The sequence below is a fragment of the Herpailurus yagouaroundi genome, unplaced genomic scaffold (genome assembly GCF_014898765.1).
Source record: "Herpailurus yagouaroundi ecotype Mexico unplaced genomic scaffold, PumYag 142, whole genome shotgun sequence".
NCBI lineage: Eukaryota > Metazoa > Chordata > Mammalia > Carnivora > Felidae > Herpailurus > Herpailurus yagouaroundi.
In genome coordinates, this window is record NW_024412397.1 from 22,138,151 (window position 1) to 22,165,020 (window position 26,870).

Sequence of the window (26,870 nt, forward strand, 5' to 3'; positions counted from 1 at the left end):
AGGGGAAAGACAACTTTATGCTCTGCTAGAAGTACTGGCAATAGTCTCAATGCCATTTATTGAATAATCTGCTCATTGAAATGCCAAATTCATTTTAAAGTTTATTTCTCAAATATAGCAAGAAATATTCCTGTCCTCTATATTCTGTTACATGGATCTACTTGTCTATTTCATTGCCAGACAGTACTATATTGATTTTTAAATCATGTTTTATTGTAAATGTTAATGTTTATTCTACTTTTCAAATTTTCTCGGAATTCTTTTACATTTATTCTTCCATATGAAGTACATTCTGATTGGAGTTGTATTTATTAACTTAATCATTAATTTCGGAAGAAGCATTGATATGGTAACATTTTGTATCAAGGAATATATTTCTATTATTCATGTCTTCTTTTATATCTTTTAATAAAATGTTATTTTCTTCATATACATTTAGTTTGTTAAATTTAGGCTTAGATATCATATTTTAGGTTTCCATATGAATCCATTTCTTTTCTTTTTAATGTTTGAACTAATTATTGCCCAGTATAAAAAAACTATTTTTTTGTGTGTATACATAGATATGTATATGTATATAAGTATATATACATATAATTTTAATATTAAATTTTCTTATTAATTCTAATAGTTTTTTAATGTAGTTTCTTGGAATTCCCAAATTTGCAATCACACTGCTCATAAAAATAGCATTTCTTTCCTTCTGTAATGACATATAGCTTTTTAAGTATTTTTGTGTGTTTATTTCTTATCAAAACCTCTACACTGTTGAATAATAAAAATAGTAGGAAACTTCCCTGGTTTATTTGGATTTTAAGGACAATGTATTTAGTATTTTAGTATTTAGCAGAATGCTTGCTTTTAGTTTCTTACAAAATAATAACATTTTGAAAGTTTCCTTAAACTCACATATTAACACAAATTTTTAAGAAACTGGTAATGACTAATTTTACAAAATGCCTTCTTGCATATGATATATGACGATGTCCCATTAAATTATACTTTAATTAGATGGTGGGATTTTAAGACACACTGAGTGTATGCCCTGCTTTTGCATCAGAAGAAATACATCTATTCCCTAATGCAGACAACAGAGTTTTATCATCATGAACAAGAAAAAGATTCATAGGACCAATGGTATTAGTATTTCATACCACTGTTGAAGTTTGAGATCTAATATATGAAAATCAGTAACAATAAGCATTTGTTGAGTGCTTAATATATATCAGATACATTTCTGAGTACTTTATTTCCATTATCATTGTTAATTCTTACAGAGATCCATTGAGATAGATACTGTTGTTACACCCTATTTACAGATGAGAAAACTCAGGTCTTAGGGAAGTTAAGTTACTTGTGCATGATAATACAGTGAGTGGAGCAGAAGTCAAACCTAGTTATTAAGATTTCAAACCCCACAACCTTATATACTACATTATACTTAGAAAAAGTCAAGGAAGTCATAAGGGGATTAAACATTTCATGAGGATACTAAAAAGTGTGCTATGGCTAAGGAAAGGACTTAAAACTTTTTCGAACATTTATCCAAATCTAAATAATTTGTACATCGTTTGTATGGTGGAGTGCTGAGATTTTGAACAACCACTTGCCCAAGAACAAAAGCAGATTTTAAATTGATTTCAAACTCAATTTGGCTTTGCCTACAACACTCCTTATATGTAAGATGAATTCTACTTGAATGAGAATAAGGGGCTGGATTCTTCAATTTCATGATGGATTGGCTGTTATACCAATGGCTCATCTCATTTGCAAGTCTTTTTGTCAACTAGTAACCCAGCATATCATGGATGGTTCCTATCAAAAGCCCATGTGAAAGAAATAATTTTTCATGACATGCCACCTACAACCTACGTTCCTCTGTGCATAAAATCATATACTAACATTGTTATATCATCAGAGGACCGCATTTGCGAGCTCATTGGTGTAGACCCCACTTCTTACCCTCGAATTGGTATCTTTAACTTGAATGCATTTTAAATGGCATGTTATTGATTTTAACCAAGAATTTTATCAAATAATAGCCAAACAAAAATAATTTCTGCATTTGTTGAAAGTAAAAAAAATCCATTTTATAAAATTTTCACTATATTTCTAATCTAATAGATACACAAATAAACAAGATTGCTTAGATATCAGGTGCCAAAAGTTACATTCTAGATATAATACGGTTTCTTTTGGACCAACGAATTACTTGAAAGAATATTTTTGTATTTCCAAACATATTGGATATCATATTATTATTGACTATTAGTTTCATTACACTGTGATCAATGAATGAATTTAGTATTATCCAAGAACTTTAATACCCATTTTCTTACAGCCAAATACTAAATATTTTTTGGATGCTTAGGAAAAAGATATGCAATTCTGTAACTGTGCATATTTCAATTATGAAAGGTAAATCTTCCACATTCCTTGCTTTTTCATTTTTTTCCTATTCTGAGAGATGTGTAAAAATCTCCAAATATAACATTGGTCTTTATATATAGCTTTCAGTTTACAAAGCTACAGACCCTAGAGGAACAAATTAAATGAAACAAGAAATAATTAGAAAAAAAAAAAAACAAATACTAGGGTCGTTTAAAATAGAGGACCACAAGCTTGTCTTTTCAATAAATCAGAGTAGGAGACAAGGAATTATGGTAGATTGAGCGCCTTAAGGGATATAAAAACTGTATATAGTGTGTAATTCTAGATTCAATTCTAGTTTGTACAAATGATCTGTAAAAAAAGTTTTCTGGGGTTCACTGAAGAAATTTGAATATGATCAGGATTAGGTAAAATCATAATCTGCAAAGATAAAAATGAAAATAATTGAAAACAGAAATTTGAAGAACAGTAAGCATCATATATTCTCATTTTAGTTACATCTATATATTTTTAATTATATAAATATTTTATGCATGTATGTGTATACTGACATGTGTATGATGAAAGAAATTAAAGGATATGTATTAGAGTGTTAAAATGATAATCTGATTATCTTCAGATGGTGAGACTTGTGTTGGTTTGTTGTATTTTCTAGCTACAACTGTATACATTTACTGATTCTATACTGATGAATGTGTACTAAAATGTTTGTAATTTTTTTCATAAAGATCTATCAGGATTTGCTTTAATAGTTTAAATTTGTTATAAAAGCCATATACTTATAAGTAATACATATTTCTTCAACAATTTACATATTTTCAATAACTCAATCCTTTTAACATTAATAGTGACTCTACCCCTAAAGATGTTTTTGGACTTAAGAAAATTACCAGAGAAAAACCTACACATGTTTTTTGTTAGGATGACTGGCATTTTGTCTCATCTCTTTATTTGCAACTTTTTCATGTTTTAATATTTATATTATAAATTTTGCCAACTGTAAGTACTATAGACATGGATGTTTTCAAAATTCCATTAAGTAATGGAATCCTTGAACTGGTGAATCTGATACACTTATTGTTGTTACTACATTAAAGTTTATTTCTATGACTTTATTATGCACCTTTAATTTTCCATTTGTTCATAATAAAGTATTATTTTTCATATTTATGACCTCATTTGTATAAGCTAAAGAGCCCCTCCCTCTATTTTATTTTTTCTCTACCTGATACAAAATAATATACTCTTATATCCTTCTGGTTGTAAGATTTTCAATTTTGAGATCACATATAACTTGTAGTCTGAAGTTAATTATATCATTTCTTTTCACGAGAACATCATGAAAACAATTTCAAAACTGTTTAACCTCCACGATCTCCTTGTTCATTACCTAATATTCACGAACTTTTTAAAGTCTCCAAAACATAATTTTTCTTTTAGATGGCCATAATTTGCTCAGATGTACCCATATGTCACATGATTTTGTTAATCACTTTTCTAATAATCCCTCTAGTCATTTTCTTTATCTTTTAAAAAAAAAAGTACATTCTTTATAAAAAGGATGGCGGTGGTTGTCTATTTTTCTTTATGCCTCCTTTCCTTGAATAGTTGTTTGGTTAGATATACAATTCTGTAATGACAGTAACTTTTTTTTTTTTTTTTAATTTTTTTTCAACTTTTATTTATTTTTGGGACAGAGAGAGACAGAGCATGAACGGGGGAGGGGCAGAGAGAGAGGGAGACACAGAATCGGAAACAGGCTCCAGGCTCTGAGCCATCAGCCCAGAGCCCGACGCGGGGCTCGAACTCACGGACCGCGAGATCGTGACCTGGCTGAAGTTGGACGCTTAACCGACTGCGCCACCCAGGCGCCCCGACAGTAACTTTTTAATCAGCACTTTGAAGACATTTCATTGTTTTCTGCCTTAATTGTTCCTATAGGGGAGTCTTCATCAGTATAATTATAGTCCCTAAAGAAGTAATCTCTCCTTGGGCATTTTAAGCTCTTCTTTTGTCTTTATCTTTGATATTGTACAATGTATCAAAGGTAAAGCATTATTCCTGAATCTGATAATCCATATATTTCATCAATTCTGGAAAATCATCACTTATCTCTTCAAAATTTATTTTTCCTCCATTCTTTATTTTCCTTTGGAATTATGATTGAAGCATGTTAAGTTTTCTCATTCCATGTTTTGTTTTTCAAGTTCTCTTTTATTTTTTCTATCAGTGTGTATTTTTATGTTGTTCCAAGCATTTAAAAAGATTCTTTCTCAGATGGAGCTTGGTGTTTTGAATTTTTTGGAAAATATATTGTTTATGTACTTTAAGAGTTGCATATTTGAGACTTGAAGTTTTGTGACTTGTATATTTATTTGTAGTTGTCAATATAAAATTATACATCCATTCCATGCATGTATGTGTGCATGTGGGTGTTTGTGTACATATGTCTGTGTGTATGTCTGTGTGCATGTGCATCTATATGCCTGTGTATACATATGTATGTGTCTCTGTGTGCACATATGCATGTGTGTATGTTTGCATGCATACATGTATATACACATGTGTGTATGTATGCCTATTGTATGTATGTGATGTCATCATTACCCTGGAATCCTATCAACTTGTATCCTGTTAATTCTTTGCCCAATTTTCATTTAATATTTTTGCTTTTGTCTTAAAAATATATAGTTTCATTTTGTTTTTAACAGGATCTGAAAGTCCCTTTTACAAAGGGAAGTCAATTCAGTTTTATTAAATTTTAGAATTTCTCTAATCTAAGAGTGTTTTCCATTTTTCCTTACTAACAACTTTATTTTCTGTACTTTGCTATATAACACATTATTTATTTTTATTTTTCCGATAATTTAGAATATATATGTATTTTTTATTTTATTTTATTAAATTTGAGAGAGAAAGAGAGCAAGCTTATAGGGGAGAGAGAGAGGGAGAGAATCCCAAGCAGGCTCTGTGTTATTGGTGCAGAGCGTGACATGGGCTCGAATTCACAAATGGTGAGATCACAATCGGAGCAGAAATTAAGAGTTGGATGCTTAATCAACTGAGCTATTCAGGTGCCCCTAAAAATACATATTTTAAAGTATTTTTTAAAAACCAATTCTTGGGTGGATATGCAATTTGCCATGGTGTTTATCTTCTTTCAAATCTTAGACAATTTTGGGCCTTCGCTTATTTCTTTAGCTATCTATTAGGTAAGAGTATCATCATAGACCATCCTGTTTATCTCTGGTCCTTGCTCAATTTCGGCTTTCATTAAATGTTCAGACTCTGAAATTCTAGATTTTTGAGCCTCTCATTTCTATATATTGTGTTTCCCTTTTCTTTACCTATTTTTATATTTCATCCTTAATGCTTATTGTTTCATACCTTTTGGCTAATATGAAACTAAAAACACAAACTGATTTATAATATTTGATGCAAACTTTTATTTTGATACAAGCACACAGTTGGGCCTTGAACAATGTGGGTTTGAACTGTACAGGTCCACTTACATGCTGATACTTTTTCAATAAATACAGTAATGTACGTGTATTTTCTCTTCCTTTTGATTTTCTTAATAACATTTTTTCTCTAGCTTACTTTATTGTAAGAATGCAGTATATAATACATATACCATAGAGAATATGTGTTAACTGACTCTATGTGTTAACTAAGTCTTATAGTCAACAGTAAACTTTTAGTAGTTAAGTTTTGGAGAAACTAAAGTTATATGTAAATTTTCAACTGCATGGGGGGCAGTGTGCTTAACCTTGGCATTTTTCAAGGGTCTACTGTACTTATCTTTGTCAGTTACCCAAGTGACATCAAAATATTTTTTCCTGGAAAATACTATTACTGCTATACTTAGTGGTTTAAATTACCACAAGTTTAGAGGCTTAAAACAACACAAATTCTGTATGTGACATTTCTAGAAGTTAGAACTCCAGTATCGGTCTCAGGGAGGTAATATATAGATGTCAACCCAGGAGCATGTTCCTTCTCAAGGCTTCAGGAATGACTGCTTTCTTGCCTTCTCCAACTTCTAGAGATTTCCCACCTTCCTTGGCCCCTGGCTTTACATCACTCCAACTTTTGCTTCTGTTGTGACATCAACCTTTGATACTCTTCTTACTTCCCTGTTAGAATGACCTTTGTGAGTACATCGGGCCCACCTGGATAATCCTGAATAATCTCTTGTGTCACAATCCTTAATTTACTAACATCTACAAAATCTCTTTTGCCATGTAAACTAACATATCTCAGATTCCAGAAATTAGGACATGGACATCTTGGAGAGGGAGCCTATTTATTATTCAGCCTACCACAACTCACACATATATTTTACTGGCCTTCCTTCCATCTTTCCTTCCTTTTTCCTTTCCTTCTTCCTTTCTTTTTCTATTCTTCAATTTCTTCCATTTAGCCCAAAATTTATTTTTCTCATTTCTCATTCTTCTACCTAGAGATTTTCCACTTTTCATACCCTGTTTTTGTTTTTTTTTTTTTTTTTTTTTTTTTTTTAATGAAGATGACAAATTTAATAGGTGGTGTCCTTTCTTTCACGGTGGTCTCATCATTTTAGATTTTGTTATTCTGAAAGTAACCTTTCATGTGTTCCTGCTCAAAACCATGTTCTTGAAGAATATCATATTCACACAGGTACGAAAACACAGGAATTGCTTCGTGGCTGACTTCTCAAATGAAATGCATTTGCAGTAACCTCGTTTTACCCTCACTCAATCAGGCTAATAGGGCTAATTATCTCTTTCCTGAGGGCAGGAAATTAGAGCCTGCTCCCAGGTTCAAAGTTTTTGCTACATCACCTAGTTGCACTTTCAGGAGTCTCTCTGTATTGATAATTTTTGCTGGTCAACCTTCTCCATTTTAGGGTAGAAGTTTAATTTTAAATTACATCATTATTGATTGCAAATCACAATTTCTACCTGTTCACTTCAAAATTCGGCAGGGCGGGGGGGAAGCAGCACAAACTGATCCCCACGCTCAATTTCCTGGAGGATACCTTGCTGAACTTCATCACAAATTCTCTCATATCCTTATGCAAGACATTTACATAAGAACTTTGGGGAATTCTAATGATCTTGTTTCTTTAAGTTTAAAATTTGAGGCACAAAATAAATATTTTAAAACTTTCCAGCTGTTGGTAACAACAGCAAACATGCTTTCAGGGAGCCCGGAACAGTGAGGTTTGGCTCTATAATTTCTTTAACAAAACATCCCAATTAAAAGGACAATCCCATAAGGAATTGGAGTTTTTCTACAAGTTACTGTTGATCCTCACAAGGATTAAGCCAAGTGGAGGATGCAAGAGGAATTACAGAAGTCACGGAAGAAGAAGGGATTGCTTTGAACTGTCTGTACTTCCTACTGTCTCTCCTGAGTTACTGTCAGGGCTCAGCTACCACCCTAACGAGTAGAACATCCCCTTGGAGTTCCCCAGGAGACTCTAAGGCAAGAGGGAAAAATTTTATGTAACAGGATGCACCTAGGGAGGGCTAACACTGCACTTCCCTCCCAATAGAGGTTTCCTTGACTACCGCAAAGAATGCTTCCCATTTCTGGTGGTTTCCAAAATGGCTGCTTCCCCCTTATCTATTATTGAAGGGAAATCAAAGCAATTCTATACGGAAATATCTGATTTTAGGACTCAAAACTTTCCTACATTAGCCATGAAAGCTATATAGTAGAAGCTGCTTATATCTTATTTTATGATTTAAACACTTACATGAATGAGTTGAAATGAGATGACTATTTAAAGAAAATTCCCTTAGCTTAAATATATATTTACATTTATATTTCTGCATTTACGTATGGAAATAGAACAAGCCATCAGGCTGTGTATTCTTTGGAGCTATTTATGACCACTTCTGAGCTTGTCCATTTGTCCAAATACTGATTCCTACCAAGGGTAACGCTTTTTAAGATTTGAATGATGCATTCAAGATAAGAAAAACAGGAGGAAGGAAGAGAAATTGAAATCAGTTTAGAGGAGTATCAGTGAAAAGAGGTTATGGGTCAATAAATTACAAAGGCCTTAGGACCAAATATATATGATCCTATTAATTTCTTACAGCCAACGAAACACCGTTTGACAAAGTAGGTGAACCATATCTGTTGCACACTCATATAGTTAGTGCCCTAAAATGGCTGTTTCTATCATGTGTTAAGAGTGAACAATTTCAAGTCATAATCCAGAACAGTATTATGCATAAGAAGCGTCAATTCCATTAGTTTTCTTCTATTAATTTTTTATTTACCTTTTTGGATTGCTAACATGTACACTAAGGACAAGGACAAGGATTGTCTAAGTAAGTATAATCCAAATAAAGAAGTGAAAGAATAAGAAAAGGGGTATTATTTGAAATGTGTTAAGATAATTGACTGGTAAATGAATAGCACTTGGATGAGTGAGGATGCATTTTAAACTAATCACGGCAGAAATAATTTTTTTAAAGGCCTTTTTGAAGAATATCTACTATGCTGTCCTACACACCCTCCTTGTAATCTTTTTTTAAAATGTTAGTTATTTTTTTGAGAGAGAGAGAGAGAGAGAGAGAGAGAGAGAGAGAGAGAGAGAGAGAGTGTGAGCGGGGGAGGGGCAGAGAGAGAGAGAAAAGCAGAATCCGAAGCAGGCTCCAGGCTCTGAGCAGAAAGTCCGATGTGGGTCTCGAGCCCACAAGCTGTGAGATCATGACCTGAGCCGAAGTCAGAAGCTTAACTGACTGAGCCACCCAGGTGCTCCTATCCTCCCTGTGATCTTAGTCAACCTCCTTTTCCTGAAGTTTTTAGTTCAAGCACTTTTTGTTTTCAAGAAGTCTTTTCAATCATTGCAGCCATTACCTGTTTATCTCTCAAGATAACTGTTTTATCTCTTTCATGTTTGTACTCCCCATGACGGGGCACACTATAAGTTCTTAATTATATTTCATAACAAATGCATCAATACTCAAGAAAGGAAAAAAAAGTAAGCACGAATGTTGCATGCAGAAGAGGGGCATTATTAAGCCAAGAGTATAGAGATGTTCAAAAAATCCAATTAGGCAGTATTTATTAAGACTCTATTCATGACCAAAGCATAGAGATTCTCGATTAAAACAGATGTATGGATTGGATTATATTAAGATTGCATGGATATAAAAAGCAGACAGTTAAAACTTCTGTTTTGCGCTATCCCAGGGGCTGTGATTTTACATTTTGGTTCCACTAGATTGTGAGTCATTTGGAGTGAGAAGAAAGAGCACATAAGTCAAGTGGAGAGCCCCATCCATCCTGGATATTTTATAGGACCTTCGGCACCTCTGCTCCATTTATTTTCACTCCTTCCAGTAAGAGATATAGTCCCTTAGGTTTGGGTAAATGATATGACCTCATTTCTTAGAATCTTCTGCCTTGAATCACTGTCTTTTATTGTCACTGGGTCAGTTCTAGAGGATTAGTGGAGGCTTTCCTACGATGGTCTGTATTGGACATTCGACTTACAAAACTAGGTCCTGAGTTTCAGATCCACAATTTCTACCTTAATGACTTGATTAAGTTAGTTTAACTTTCTTAGCTTAAGTTACTGTCCTTTGAAAGTAAGGCTAATAATATATACCTCATAAAGGTAAATGAGAGGATAAAGGACAAGTATATAAACTTTCAAAGTTATTTCTCAAGTAAATAGAAAAGTAAGGTATTATGTAGTTTATCAGAATTGTCCTTTTTATTCCTTAAATAAAGCAGAGCACATCCTCATGTCTTTATACCAAGCCATCCTGACCTCCTCCCCATACTTCAGCCAACAATTGGGCTCTAGCCTCAGGATGTCTGTTTTTGCTATTCTACCTGGAGGGCTCTTGTCTGACCTATTCCTATGGCTGCCTCCCTCACTGCCTTAAGGTCTGTGATCATATTTTACCTCATCAGAGAGATCGTCTCAGTACCCTACATAAAACAGTACTCCTAATATTTTGCTATTCCCTCTACCATGCTTTATTTTTCTTCAGAACATTTATCACTATCCACCTCTATCTCAATAAATTTATACCCCTCGAGAGTAGGGACCTTATTTATCGCTTAACCTCTGGTACCTAAAATAATGCCTGATATATATAAACCTTCCAAAAGAAATATATGTTGAATAAGTAAATACATGAATGTTCTCTAATATATTAGTGAAGGATATAAGCTTTATGAAGTGTGACTTTGTGTAGCTCCACAACTTTTCAATTTATAAAGATGAAGACAAATCTTCTAAGCCCCGAGTTTCTTTCCCAATAAAAATCTAACATTACCTCTAAGGTTGTCCTGAGTTGGCCCATGGTTGTCTAATCGAATACAATTGTTTATGCTTCAGCCACAGTAATCTCTTCAAAATGAAAACATAATTAAGTCACTATTTTAAAAAAGTCTTGTAATGACTTGCTTAGGATAAAGCACATTATTGCTTTAATGACATTCTTAGGACAAAGTTCAAGATCCTTAATTTGGTCTTGCCCAATTTAGAACCTGCTATCTTACAAACCTCAACATGTGTCATCCCTGTGTTTCAGTCTTGATGGTCTTTTTTCAGGCCTCAAATAGTATCATGGTCCATCTTGACTTCAGAACTGCATTCAACTTGCCCTCCACACTTCCTCCCTCAGTTTGTAATGTATGCTTTTGCACTCCAAACTCCTCTTCCTCCCTCCAGTCTCAGTTGAAATGCAAGCCTTCTATATGTCTGTTTGCCTATCAATTTATCTATTCATTCTATGTTGATAGATAGGATATTTCCACTACTCAACAAGGTTTGAACTATGAAATGGCAATTTCCTATGACTTCATCTGGGATGTCTGTTTTTCTTTGCTATACTTTAAACTCCACAAGGAGAAGGTCATGCCTTCTATCTACTATTATACCCTCAAAGCTACTTAGTTTCCTACGAATATTCTTTAATGTGCTGTCATGTGGTAGGAATTACCATTATTGTGGAAATGATATTTGTTGATTGTTTCACTGCAACATTAATTATTTTGTAAAGTGGAATCTATGACTACATGAAACTCATGAGTGATAGTGAATTACTTAGAGAAGGGAAAGGTCAAGAAAGAAAAATAAGAAGGAGGAGTTCAAGGAACAAGGGAAGACAAACTGGAGAGAGGACAACGCAAGAACTGGGATGAGAATAAAAATGAGGGAAGGAGCAAGAGAGCAAAAGGAGACGAAGGGAAGGGACATAGAAATGTTCATGTTGCAGTAACTTGGATGCTTTCAGGTCTGCCAATGAAGGAGTAAGAGTATTTCACTGTCAGTGATTTAGACAGTCTCATTTTCAATACATATGTGGTTTGTTTTTTTGGTCTCGGTTTTAATCCCTTAGCTTAAGTGTACTGATCATAACTAATTTCTTTTTCAAATACCTCTTCTTTTCATAAATTTCTACTTCTTTAATTTGTTAATTCTAATTCTTCATCATATATTTCTGCTTTATTATTTACACTTTCTTTCTGTTGCTTGTATTACCCATTCCTCTTGATTTTTTTCCTATCAGTCATGATGTTTTCATTTCAAACACTATTTCTCATCTTCTAATTTTGAAGATTTTGCTTATATTTAAATTACTGATATATGACTTTTATAAAAATCTCAGTATCTCATCCACAAATGTCTTAAGACAACTAGGCAGATTATTAAGCAAACAAGTCAGATTATTCCTGGTTTTAAAAAGATGAAATCTCAAATATTAACGACCATATCACAAGCAAACAAAAAATACATATTGCTATTTTGCAGAAGCATCATAAAAGGGCAAGGGTAAAGTAATTGTATTTCATGATTATTATCAGGAATTGTAGCAATTCCTATGAAGAAAATGTTAAGGTTGATTATTCAATAAGATGAATTTAAAAAACATAATTTCAAATTATCCTGAAAAAAATAACCCATGAAGAATGTAATTAATGCATAATTTTATATGGTATTGTTGAAGAATCTACTGAGGATTTTGTATTTTATATTTTGTTTTGTCTTGCATTGAATGATATAGAAGGAATAAATATCCCCACTGTTGGAGTTCATCAACTTCTAATAAGGGAGCCTTTGAAGCTGAAGTAACAAAGAAAATAGAAATCAAAGTGACAGTGATTGGGATCGGTCTTACCATCCAGATCATTCTCAGGAGTCTCTGCTGTATACCAGTTGGAAGGTGGTCCAGTGCCATTGACTGTCATGGCTGACACTTGGAAACTATACTGACTTCCTTTCTCCAGTCCTATAAGAGAATGTTCCAGAAAGGGGAAAAAAAGTTATTGAATAAAAAGAATTTCTAGCTTATTTTCAAGAGTTTTCAAAACAGTAGACATCTTTACATGGTTTGTGATTGTTGTGGTGATTATTATTTTGGCCAAAAGGGCAGAAATAGTACAGCAAGAAATCAAATTATTTTTTACATATTCTCATTTATTTTTTCCTAGTTTATAAAAATGTATCCCTGAAAATAGCTTCAGGGCAGATGCAGAATATAAAATATGAACGATGAAGAAATAATCAAAAATAGCAAGGATCATTTTTTCTCACAGTCTAGAAGAGGCCTGTCTATAAATCAAGAACAGTCATCCTAAAAATTTATGTCTCCATCATTTATTCAAGGTCAGTGATTATGTTTTCTTTGAGCCAAGAAAGAAGAATCCAAAGCCACAGCACTTAAGCAGAAAATACTAGGCCTTTTATCACAAGGCATACTTTATTTTGCATCACTGTCCATACTAGAAGCATGAAGAAAGTCTATCTCCATGATAACTTGGGCATATAATATTGTACATCAGGGCTTATTTTTTAGAGAGCACACAGAATACAGGTTGATGAGAGATGGCCCATGGATCATTAGTGTGATATGTATAAATTTTTATGTAAGTAATAGTCCTTTTAGCTAAATCTCAAGCAGCTCATTACCATGACAAATTATTGTAAAACAAATTACACTTGCTAAAAAACCATGTGACTTTCTTCAGACAATGAGGACTTGGCTTAAACTGACAAGTCCTTAAATCTCCAAAGTTGAACAACTCTGGTAGATTTAAATTACAATCTATATTTTGTTAATCTAAAATGGCACAAATATTTGGTAACAAGAAAGATTCATAAAGAAAATAAACTATTGGAGAAATGATGCTTATCATGTACACAGTTACAAATTTGTATATTTTTGCGTAGGCAGATGAGTAAATCTTGGTCTTTAGGGGAATTCTAATTTATTATTAATTGGAGACAATGTTTTAAGTGATGGTTAGATGGACTTGTTAACGTCCATAGCGGTTACCTTCAATAAATTATACTATTAGAGAAGACAATTTGATAAATTCACCCACACAAAAGTATCTATGACACAAAATGCTGTCTCTTTAAGAGGCTTCTAATTTTATAAGATAGACTAGAAGCTCCATAAAGAAATAGACTGAGAATAGTTAGAACTGTTGCTGTTTTTGTTATTACTGGTATTTTATCTATATACCCATAGATTCCATTACACTGCCTGACAATGGAATGCACACACACAAAGCAGCTGTTGAAAGATCCGCTAAGGAAGCACTTAACATACCCAAAAATACTAGGTTAAAATATAATATCTAACATCATTAGGAAGGCAGCAAATGGATGCTTTTGAACAAAAGGCCTTTGTCACGGCTCAATAGGTTTGTGCTCACTTTGATTTGTCCCTTAGTTCACATGATGTTGATCTGAATTTGTTAACATTTTGCACCTTTTCATAGGCACCATTGTTAATTACTAAGGCAAAGGGATTGTGGATTGATTATAGTTTCCAGGACATTGAAAATAATAGGGAGACAATTCTGGGAACAAATGCTTACCTAATCATTGTACCTCATGGCTCTCATAGTGGTCTTATCTGACATAGTTTTAGACCATCAAGAATATATTCTTTTATATTAAGTAAAATTTAATTTTATTTTTCTTTGAAAAGGATGGGCAATTGTATTAATACCATCTCCACCAGTGATTAGGAATACCATCTGTAATGATCAGTTTTATTCAACTTGGTTAGACTGAAGTCCTCAGTTTTCAAACACTAATTTAAGGTGTTATATTATAGATGTGACTAAAGTCCATATTCAGTTGATTTTAAGCAAAGGATATTATCTTAGATAATTGGGGAGGGGGCAGATTCAAACCAGTGAAAGTTCTTAAGAGCAGAAGTAAGGCTTCCCTGAAGAAGAAATTTCACCCGCAGACAGCAACTTTAGCCCGAGAATTTCAGCCTGCCTTTCTTATGCCCTGCTCTGTGGATTTGGAATGGCCTAGCCAGGCATCACAATCATTTAAGTCAATTCCTTGTAATAAATGCCTTAGTACACATCTCCACAGGTTCTGATTCTCTGGTTGAACCCTGAATGACCTGCCATCTTATCATATGCAATGTTTTGACATATCAATGGAAATCTTTTTTGAATGCCCTATATTCTGTTCCATTCATTTGACTTTAAATCAAGTTACTTTTTGTGTGCAGAATATATCAATTTTTAGTAGGAATTTATTAAATCATCTCACTAGAAAGTAGATACGAGTAGTAAAATACCTCACTAGAAGAGAGAAAGATTTCTTTATAATTTTGCCAAATTTTTATTTATATATATTGCGTTGAGGATCTGTCAATATCACTAATTCAGTCTTGAGTAAAACAAAAACCTACTAACAGTTCTTTGAAGTGAAATCGTAGGTCAATTTAGAGACCATTCATTAAGTATTTCCCCACTGGAGTCTTGCCTAACCAGCCTAACCTACTGATCAAAATACCTCTTCCAAGGAGGGAAGATGAGCTATTTATGTGATCCTCTCTGATATCCAGTGAAGGTTTAATATGCTGTATACATTACTGCCCAGGTCCCTTTGAAAATCCTGCCTAATTTCTTTGAACTATTATATTTCAGTTTAAATGTTTTTTAATTTGAATTTTATTCTAAAATAGAGCTGTGGAATCTTTCTCATTAGAAACACCTAAGAAATTCTAGATTAAGTATAAAAAAGTTTAAATATATACATATAATCCCAATATCAAAAAGGATCTTAATTAATGTCTATTCAAATGACCCATCTAGAGCTATGTGGATATACATCTAACAAAGTGATCCTGTAAATAAAGCAGGAATACCTTTGGCATGAGAAGTTCACCAAGGGAGGGAATGTACTCAACCGTTTCTCTTGTTGGAAAAGTTCTTCCTTAGATTGCACTGATCTGCTTTACTACAGTATTATCTACAAATAAGCCCTAGTTTTACATTGTAGGGCTAAACCAAAACTAAATCCTCTTTTAAAATATCTTTATCCAAGTCTTCTGATTCTGTCTTCTGAAACCTTTACCAACGGAATTAAACCTCGACCCTCTTCTATGTCTAGATAAGTGTAGGAAGTGGTGAGAAGTAGAATGAGACATTTCAGCTTTTCAGAGAGACATTCCATGTATGACCTTCAGAAATCTAGGTTGCAAGTTTAGCTGGGCAAATTTAGATGTACTGAAAGCACTTTTAATTGCCATTTCCCATATAAGTTAGGTACTAATACCTGCTTTTCCATCTTATAATGTTCTTTTGAGAATCAAATGCCAGACTGCTTTTAGAATAGTTTATATAATTAAGCATTTAATAGATAACATTTGCAAATTGTTTTCTGACTTGATTTTCACACACTCTATGATTTTGCCATAAATACATTATTACTCCCACTTCAGAGATAAGGATAATAAGGTTGACATAAATTAAGCCAAGTGACTATGTGGAGCTTTAATCACAACTTGGAGTGCTTTTGGGAGAAGACTCTTGGTTCTGCCCTATCTCCTGCGGAGGTGCCAGAGACCATTCTTTTCAGAGATCCACCTGGCCAAGGCTGGGACCTAAGAAGGACATCAGTAGCAAGTATAAAGCACTGGGCAAATATGCAAGAAATTATTGTCTAAAATGATTACATCCAGAACTAAAATATGAGCAGGAAGGCAGGAAACAATTGATAATTCTATGATTTTTACAATGTATCAACCTAAGAGTTCAATTAAACTTCAAATTCAGTATAAGGTTTTTCTTTTAATTAAAAAAAAGTTCACATTTGTGGGTTATTTATTTATTTATTTATTTTCTTAATTATTATTATTTTTTTTAACGTTTACTTATTTTTGAGACAGAGAGAGACAGAGCATGAACGGGGGAGGGTCAGAGAGAGGGAGACAGAATCTGAAACAGGCTCTAGTCTCTGAGCTGTCAGCACAGAGCCCCACGCAGGGCTCGAACTCACGGACCGCGAGATCATGACCTGAGCCGAAGTCGACCGCTTAACCGACTGAGCCACCCAGGCGCCCCCTTAATTATTTTTTTTAATATATGAAATTTATTGTCAAATTGGTTTCTATACAACACTCAGTGCTCAGCCCAAAAGATGTCCTCTTCAATACCCATCACCTGCATTCCCCTCCCTCCCACCCCCCCATCAACCCTCAGTTTGTTCTCAGTTTTTAAGAGTCTCTTATGCTTTGGCTGGCTGTCTCCCAAAATGTTCACATTTGAAAGAAGAGGTGTCTTCAAAAGTTATAACAACGATCAACATGAACAAGCAATTTTTTGAGCCCCAATCCTGAGAGCTGATACCTAAAGAACTTTCAAAACATTATCTGTCTGTCTGTCTATCTACCTATCTATCTATCTATTCATTTATTCACTGAAGATAGGGTAGAGACAAGCCTGTCTGGAATCTAAAGCTTTTTTGTGTGAATATTTCTAAACATTGTTTTCTAGGATGTGTTTCCTGAGTTGGGCCAGTAGAAATTTTAAATAGCATTTTTTAAAAGAAGTAGGTAGGAAAGCTTTGATTTAATTTCTCCTAGAGTTAAGCAGCTCCTTTCGCTGCTAAGCTAATATTCAATTTTTATTATCCAACAGAAACCTTTTTCCATTGTGCATTATTCCACTTTATGTATCCCTTTATACACACAAAATCACACATTCATTATCTGTGGTTGGCAACACATCACCTACAGTTTAAGAGCTAGGAGTATAGGTACTCAGTTCAGGCAGAATTAGATTTGAAGTTTTACCTCACTGCTCATTAGGTATGTGACCTTGAAAAACTTGTTTGCCCTCCTTCTTTGTCTAAGTTTTCTCATCAATAAAATGAGAATATATGCATAAAAATTGTTACAAAGACTAAATTTGAAATATATATATGGATATATGTATATATACAGTGTTTTTATAGAGGTTTTTCAGCTTCATTGAAGCATATACTTAATACACCAAAAACGGGACATATTTAATGTATACATTTTGATGAGTTTGGACATAGGCCTACATCCATGAGACCATCACCACAATCAAGGTAATAAACATATCCACTGTTTCCAAAAGATTTCTTGTGTCCTCTTTTTTTTAATGGTTGAAATGTTTGGCATTAGGTCTACTTTCTTAAAAATTTTTAAGTGCACAATACTGTTAACTATAGGTGCTATGTTGTATAAAAGATTTCTAGAATTTATTACTGTTGTGTAACTGTCACTTTATACCCACTGAACAACTCCCCATTTCACCCTCATCTTCTACCCTTGCAATCACCATTCTGTTCTCTGCTTCCATGAGTTTGACTATTTTAGATACCTCATACAAAAGGAATTATGAAGTATTTGTTCTTCTGTGACTGACTTATTTCACTTAGCATGTCTTCCAGATCCATCTATGTTGGTGCAAATGGCAGGATTTCCTTATTTTTTTTCAGGCTGCATAATATTCCATGGTCTATTGATATATACCACATCTTTATCCATTTGTCTGTCAATGGACACTTGAGGGGCGCCGAGGTGGGTAAGTCAGTTAAGTGTCTGACTTTGGCTCAAGTCATGATCTCATGGTTCTTGGGTTCAAGCCCCGCATCGGGCTCCATGCTGACAGTTCAGAGCCTGGAGCCTGCTTCAGATTCTGTGTCTCCTTCTCTCTCTGCCCCTCCCCAGCTCACACTGTGTCTCTTTCTTTCTTTCAAAAATAAATAAACATTAAAAAAATTGTTTTAGGTGGACATTTGAATTGTTTGTCTACCTTGGCTCTTGTGAATAATGCTACAGTGAACATACAAGTGCAGATGTCTCTTCAAGATCCTGATTTTAATTCTTTTGGATATGTTTCCAGGAGTGGGATAGCTGGATCATATGGTAGTTCTAGTTTTTAATTTTTTGAAGAAACTCCATACTGTTTTTAGCATAGTGGCTGTTGTCAAAGTTAATGCTGGTATTATTATTGTTATAAATGTTAAATTATTTTTAATGCCAATGATCTATTACAGATTCATATGATAGCCAGAGTCATTTACAATACAGTGAGCTAAAGAAGACAATATTATATAGTATAAGGAGTATATAACTAGGAGTTGAAATGCCTACAGTCGAGTTGGGATTATCTCCTTAACTAGTGGTAGATCTTAGCAATGTCACTCTTTAGATCTCAGTTAACTCTTCTATAAAATTAGGACTGTGCATAAGATGAATGGTCTGGTTTGTCAGGGACCCATAATTCAATCTCATTGTGTATGTGGGGGTGGGCATGTGTTTGTGTATGCTGTGCCTATGTGTGGGCATGCTCATGCATGTGTATTTCCTACCTGCTTCTAAGTATAATTTTATTCTACAAAAAGTATGGTGTAAGTAGCAATGCATTCCTCAACTATAAAAAAAAATACATTGTCGAAAGAAGATCATCTTCTGCCTGTTTCTATCCCCAATACTAAGTGCCTTCAAGCTCTGTAATTCTGTTCTATTTCTAATTTTACAGGACTTATGTTAAGAGATGGTACATTATTCAAACAATATAGTTTCCCTTTATTCCCCTAATGCTAACCTTGTTATAAAATTCTATGCTGTTGTTTCATTTTTCAGTCCATAAAATACCAATGCATGTTAATCATTACATTTATTCTATATTGGCCATGAAACACAAGAAAACTCTTCAATTCAATTCAAAACAACTTTCTCTGAAGAGCACTCAAAAATTAAAAACAACGCTTTAAAATTTAGTTGACATGGGATCCCACAATGAAACTGATAACAATGATTTAAAATCCTTATTATAACTCTGAATTACTATGTTATTGCAGATGTCTCATTATCTTGGTAAAAAACACACACAACAAAAAAACACCTGTCTAACAGAGGACTGTAAAAAACAAGTTTGAGTCTCTACACCTGAATATTTATGTCATCCAAATGAAGCATTCTAGCATTTCCAAGTTTTTAACAGACAAATCAATATATCCACGTACCATATAGGTATTGGAAACATAGGGTCAAGTCTTGTACATTCTAAAGTGCTGCAGATTCATACAGAAAATCAATTATTTTGTAAACTAGAAATTGCATACATTACTAAATAAATATATTCTGGGAACAAGTCAAAACCTGTGCTCTCTACCACTGAAAACACTCCCACAATATCTAGCAATGCAATAGGCATTACTGAAGTTGGGTCACAGATCAGGGGATAGGAAGGCAGAGACTCTATACAACTTGTTTTTAATGTTTTATAGATATGAGGCTATTATCTGGCAGTTTTTATTTCTTCATTTCAATTTAAGAATGGAGTCTGTGTGACTTTTGTTTTTACCATAAATATCAGGTACACTTACAAATATAACTGCCCAGATTGTTTGTCTTCCCAAATTCATTTTGTAATTGTTGAAATGAAGAAAGAACAGTATGAATGAGGAATTCAAATTTGAGTCCAGATTCCTAGAAATCTATAAAGATGGGAAGGGGCATTTGTGAGCTATTCCAATAACAAGCTAATTAATTCATCCTATTTCTTTGCTTTTGGCCGGAATGGTATTAAACCAGAGTGGTAAGGGGTTATAGCTCATGCTGATTAGAAGATCTAATTGTCCCATATATTTTAGATGAATAAAAATGTAGGACTGAATTATTTATTTTTGAATAAAGTTCATTAGATAATACAATTAAAAATGATTGTTCTTGAGAGGGAAAATGAAAGGTATCTGTCAGCAAGTTTAATAGTGTCTGCTTCAAAACTCCTGAATACCTGGAACTTCAGAACATGATCTCACTTGGAAATAGGATCTTTATAAATATGAATAGTTAAGGATCTTGAGATGAAACCATCCTGGATTTAGAGTGGGGTTTATCCATGATGCGTGCCCTTATAAGAAGAGGAGAGAACACAGACAGGCAACAGAAGAAGGTGGTGTAGAGATAGGAGCAGCATAACTACAGGCCAAGGAATGTCAAGGATTGCCAGAAAATTCCAGAGGTTAGGAGAGAAACATGGATGAGTTTTCTCTCAGGACCTCCACAAGGAACCAATGTTGCCAACACCTTTATTTCAGACTTCTGGCTTTTTTTTTTCTTCTTTAATAATTTCACTTCTTTAGAGAGAAAATCCTAAAAGTTTGTCTATTTAGAGAGCCAGAATCTTGGTTTGATACTACTGAGCTGAATGTGTTAAATCCCATTTGCCAAAAATACCGTAAATACTAAAGAATTCACAGCAGCAGTTTCTTTTGGCCAGGTGGCTACGATTCTTCATTTATTTTCTGGGCCACTTGCCTTTTAGCTGTTCAGTGGCCATAGAGTTAGCTTTAGTGGTAGGAATTTTCAATTTTGGTGACCAAAAGTCATAATATGGCATTAGGGTCTTGCCTTTTTGTTCTTCATGTTATATACATAATTTTAAAATACATATTTTATTGTTGTTACAAATGTAAATAACAATCACCATCAATATTCTGGTATATATATTACTCTAAATATTTTCCTACAAATTCATATTTTATTTATAAATATCAACTTCACACACTAATATTGATTTAAAGTTGAGTTATTCATTGAATCATGTTTGAAATAATTAACATTTGATTTAGTATTTATCATTTTCATTAGGTAAGCAGTATTCCTTGATATGATTTTGACAAAATTTTCTAAGTAGCTGCCTATATTTGGATGCTTGGGGTATTTTTTTCCTTAAAATTTTCTATTAAAGTAACAGTGCAATGAACCTGTTTATAGTGAAAAAATTTGCAGAAAATATGGCTGCATAATTGGAATAAATTCCTAGTAGAAAACATAGATCATATATCTGTAAAGATCCTTCCCTCTTTCTCTCTCTCTCTCTCTTGCTCTCTCTCTCTCTCTCTCTCTCTCACACACACACACACACACACACACACACACACGTATATACACCTGTGTATAACAAATATCTACACATTGCTTTCCAGAGAGATTCTAGAATCAGCAGTATATGAATATTAATTATGTCTCCCATATGCTTTCCAGAACAGGGTATCATCATTCACTTATATCTTTATTACTTTAATCCAAAGAAAATGTTAACTCATTTTTGTTTTAATTTGCATTTCTCTACTAATGAGCTTGAACATTGTTTCATGCATCTTGGCTATTTATAGTTCCATAAATTGAATATCCAATCCTAAGCTTTTCCATTGGAACACTCATCTTTCAATGAATTACTGTATAAAAAGGTTATTTTATATTTTTAAGCTTTTTCATCTGAGAAGGAAATAACTTAAAAAAAAGATTTCAGGGCTTCAAATACCATCATCTATTTTAAAAAAGTAAGGCTTGGTGCTTGTTCCCACAGCACATATACTAAAATCGGAGTGATAAAGAGATCAGCAGGACCCATGCAGAAGGATGGCTTGCAAATTCGTGAAGCATTCCACATTTTGTATGATATAGATGAAAATTTTAAGAAAGTGGATCCTGAGTTCTCATCATAAGGACTTTTTTTTCTTTTTTTAAATTGTATCTATATGAGATCATGGCTGCTGACTAAACTGTCAGCGTTAATCATCTCACAGTGAACACAAGTGAGGCCATTAAGTTGTATACCTTAAACTTATACGGTGGTATGTGACAATAATACCTCAGTAAAACCAGGGGTGAAAAAGTCTTTGATATAATTATCCTTAGAGACTCTTCATCTATTACATCTTAAGAATTCTATTAAAATTTTTTCAGCAAGACTTTTTTTCCAATGTTGGTGATTTCTGTCAAAATAAACTACAGGTTACACCAACTATCACACTGAGCACATATGCCTCACTTCATTTATTTTTACCTTCTTCCCATAATTTCATCAGGAAAGAAGACATAAGATCTCGGCTTTTCTTAAGCTTTTTAAATGATGTGGTAGAGTGCCATAACTTCCTCTTAGAGGCAATAATACTTGTCTGAGAGATTTTTGTCCGGATATAAAACGAGTAATGTGATTTTTGACAACCTACTTGGAAGCACTTTCACCATTATGCTAAAATTTTATAGGCACAAGAGACAAGAAAAACACATCGAAAACCAAAAACCAAACACCAATAGCAGCAGCAGCAGCAGCAACAACAACAACAACAACAAACCTGAGGGGGAAAACAGGTTTTGATCAAGTTGCAGAATGCGGACTTAAATGTAGCTTAAATGTAGCTTAAAATGTGTGTGTGTGTGTGTGTGTGTGTGTGTGTGTGTGTGTGTAACAAACTATGATTTCAAATGGAAATTTACTGAGCACATGGTATAGAGAAAGAAATAAATAAGGGATTACTTTCTTTTTTCCTCATTTGCAGTGATAGTTTATATTATCCATTAGGTGTAAGTTAAGAGTTCAGTTTGTGTATTTTCCAGGACCCTTTTTATGTGCCACTCCAGATTTGCTCAACTTTGCCTCCCAATCCTTACCAGGAGCCTCTGCTATATCATGCTTTGCCTCCCAAGCCCCAGGCAATAGTTCACACTCTCCTTAGAGCTATAAAGCCCTCCTAAGTACTTACTGGTGCTACCCTAGACCAAGCCACCACCTCATAAAGGACTTACTGACACAGAGAGAATTCTATGTTTGCATACTCGCCAGATGCTCTGGCTTCTCAGGTGCTGTCTGCAGGTATAGAATGGATAACAGCCTATCTACAGATTTAGACCAATTATAGGCAAGAGAGGAACTGCTCATACTTCCTATCCAGCCACTGCCTATGATATATAGTACTTCATGCGGCCTCTCAGGAGACACCCCATGAGGCTGAACAAACTCTGTGTTTGCTCTAAACTTGTAGCCAGCTCAATGATAGCCACTGTGAAAGATTTCTCTCCTTCCCTGGTCCCTTTCTTTGTTTCCTCATGCGTGCTTTCTTGGGCTTGCACCCCCAGAGGCATTGCCTTGAAAGCATATCTCAGACTGTTTTCCAGGAACCTGGATGGACATGATAGTTCCAATAGTTAAAAAAATATATATGATTATTCATTTTGTAAAATAAAACACATTCTCTAAATATTGCATGGAAAACTGCATGGAATACTCCAGTTGTCATAAAGAAGCTTGACCTACTATGAATTCCACCAATATTGCTACAAAAGTGAATTTACTTTTATGTTTATGGAAAGTAGAATAATCTGTTTATTTCCTAAACTACCCTCTCCACATTTTCCAGCCCCATTCTCACCACTGGAGATTAGGCGGAAAGGGATCAAAGTGACTTAAACTTGGAACCATTTGATTAGATGACTTTTTAAAAATGTTTATTTATTTTTGAGAGAGAGAGAAAGAGAGAGAGAGTGAGTGGGGAGTGGCAGAGACAGGGAGACAGAGGATCCAAAGTGGGCTTCATGCTGATAGCAGAGAGCCTGATGCAGGGCTCAAACTCACCAACCAAGAGATCATGACCTGAGCTGAAGTAGGATGCTTAGCCTACTGAGCCACCCAGGAACCCCTGATTAGATAGCTTTTTAAAGTTACTAGTTAAAAAGTTAAAAGTTATTTGACAGAGGGGCTGCTGTTGAATAAGCAATGCTGAGAAACTAATACGGATTAAAAGATCTATGATACATTTATAAGAGTATGATCCAGGACCATAATATGTTCTGAAAGCATTACAAAGATATCGTTAAAAATATAAAGGTTATTCTTGTTCAGACCAATAGATGTCACCTGTCAGGAAAAAACAAAACAAACAAAAAAGAATGTTTCCTTGAAGTGAGAGCATATTTTATTCCTAAAGCATTTAATTCATAAAAACCTTGCAAGACTGCGCTATGTGAACACTGACCTGTGAACAGGTACCAGAGGTTGTTTGGCTCCAATGTTTCCATCTCACCCCTGCGGGTCGTCTTTCTGTGTCGAATTTTATAGCCGGTAATAAATCCATTTTGTGTTCCTGATGGAGGAGGCAGCCAGCTTACTTTGATACTCTGCAAAATAAAAGATGTAAATTAAAACATTGGAGAAAGTAAGGGCAACAGAGCAGGGTCAAAGAAATGACCCCAACTTAAGTAGGAATAAAACAGAGAGGCAAGAAGTGCTAGGGATTAGCCCCTATAACCAAATTAAATCCATTTTTACAATTTGACAGTGTCCCTTTTTGTATGATTTTGACAAAAATACACAATTCATTTGATTGATTATGTGCATGATCACCTCTCCTTTGTAAATGCCACTAAAATGACAGTAAAATGTTCTTAAGAGTAAAAAACCATAAGGAAATAGAGAATAGTAGTCTTAAGGATGACAGATGTTAACAAATATTTAAGAGACGCAAACCGAGGGAAGTGTGGTGGCTGAGCCAAAGGAGAAAGATGAAACCTAAATTACTCCCTAAGAGATACTAAAGAATAACAAGGTGATTTCCATGACAAAATTCAGGGAGGGCTAGAAATTGTTGCGTCCTAAATACCTTGAAAGACAAGACTAAAGCATGGTGTTGAAATAAAAGATGGGTTGAAAGTCATACCCACATCTAGGAAAATCAATCTACTAACCCTCAGTGTCCTTGGAGTCACTGGCAGTTTTATCCTTTAGGGACACTGAAACAGAGTCCACAGATTCAGAGATATCAGGCACAGAAGAGAGTACAGATGAGGGCAAGGGTTACTAAGTCGAAGAGAATAAGTCTTCTTTCATCATCTGTGTTCAATGCAATGACAACCAGATGTATATTGCCCAGGCAAATACCAAATAATAATTCTCTAGAGAAAATTGTAAGTTTGGCCCTAGAGAAAACAGTAGCCAGGTTTCTAATTAATGCCCCAATAATGAGGCTCCCACTTAATCCACTCATGCACTTTGGAATCAGCTTTTTAGTACATATTTCATTTTAATGTTAACCAACACTGTAAGACTACAAGACATTTTGTTTTAAAAAGCTTTTAGTATAAAATAGGAAAAAATACAATCAAGCCCCAGAACCTGCTTGGGATTCTCTCTCTCCATCTCTCTCTGTGCCTCCTTGTTTGTACACTCTCTCTCTCTCTCTCTCCCTCTGTCAAAATAAATACATAAACTTAAAAAAAAAACCCACAATATTATGGCCGTTGAAGGAGACAACATTATGCTTAGAGTAGAAAAAGTATCCCAAAAACTGTCATTAATATTTAGATAATCTAAGATAAGATATTACATCTGTGAAAGGAATAGAAATATGGGAAAAATGAAAGATTCTTTTAAAATATTATGACATTTATAGGTTGGTTTAACCAGTTAAATATTCAATAAATTACCTGGAAGATGCATGGAAAGAAATCTTGTAAAATTCCAGGGGAGGGGGGAAGATGATCATAGAAAGATGATCACAGAAATTTGGGGGAAAAAAGATAAGAAATTGGAAGTTTAGTCTATAATTTCCAATATCCAACTAATAAGATGAAATAATGAAAATAAAAAAAAATAGAAGGCAGAAAATTAGCAAGGAACCAAAACAAAAACCAGAACTCTTTCCTGCAGTAAAAACCTTGCAGAACTGGAAGATTTGAGACTTTAGTCTGAAAGGGATTATGGATTTTCTGACACAATACATGAACAAGAACTACATTAAGGTACATTACTGTGAAATACTAGAGCCTCCTGGGGGAGAGAGGATAGAAATCTTCCAGAATGGAAGAAAGAAAGCAGGTCACATAAAAAGTAAAAATGGTAAGGAGAAAGATTTCTCAACAACATTCGAAGTTAGAAAACAATAGAAGAATACTTATAAAATTCTATTCCTAAAGTATTTTAAACCTAGAATTCCAAGGCTATACAAATGTTATCAAGCATAAGGAAAAATAACTCAAGTATAAGAATATATGCTTATATAAGTATAGGGATGTTTCAGAAATACATGGTTTCAAAGATATCTCTCCATATTCATCAGGAGTCTAATGAGGGTAAATTTCAGGAAAAGAAGAGTGCAAACTGAGAGAAAAAGATTTGAAATCCAAGAAACAGAGATTCCAAAACAGAAAAAAAAATGGAATTCTCAGAAATATGATAAGGAAAAACTGAAAAGATTTAAGATTACACAAGGTGAGACACAAATCCAAAAGAGCACATACTACATAATTCCACTTAGATGAAGTCCAAGAAGAGTCAAAAGGAGTTTATAGTAAAAGAAAGCAATCTAGCCGTTGCCTACAGCAGCTGTGCTACGGAACTGATTGGCTATGGAAAGAGGGAGATTTTTGGTGTGATGG

General features: G+C 34.1%; 1 protein-coding gene and 1 non-coding gene across 5 annotated transcripts in view; one reads left to right on the forward strand and one right to left on the reverse strand.

Moving 5' to 3' along the window:
* Positions 1-26,870, reverse strand: part of DCC (DCC netrin 1 receptor) — a 1,147,297-nt gene that overhangs the window by 175,991 nt on the left and 944,436 nt on the right. For all 4 annotated transcript variants that reach the window (XM_040478797.1, XM_040478799.1, XM_040478798.1 and 1 more), the window contains exons 13-14: positions 24,473-24,614; positions 12,531-12,641 (exon numbers count right to left, since the gene is read on the reverse strand). In XM_040478797.1, coding sequence (XP_040334731.1) covers positions 12,531-12,641; positions 24,473-24,614 — 253 coding nt within the window. The remainder of the gene's footprint in view (positions 1-12,530; positions 12,642-24,472; positions 24,615-26,870) is intronic.
* LOC121033276 (U6 spliceosomal RNA) lies at positions 22,008-22,111 on the forward strand. The gene has a single exon (XR_005791800.1). It is a non-coding gene; the product is annotated as a U6 spliceosomal RNA (small nuclear RNA).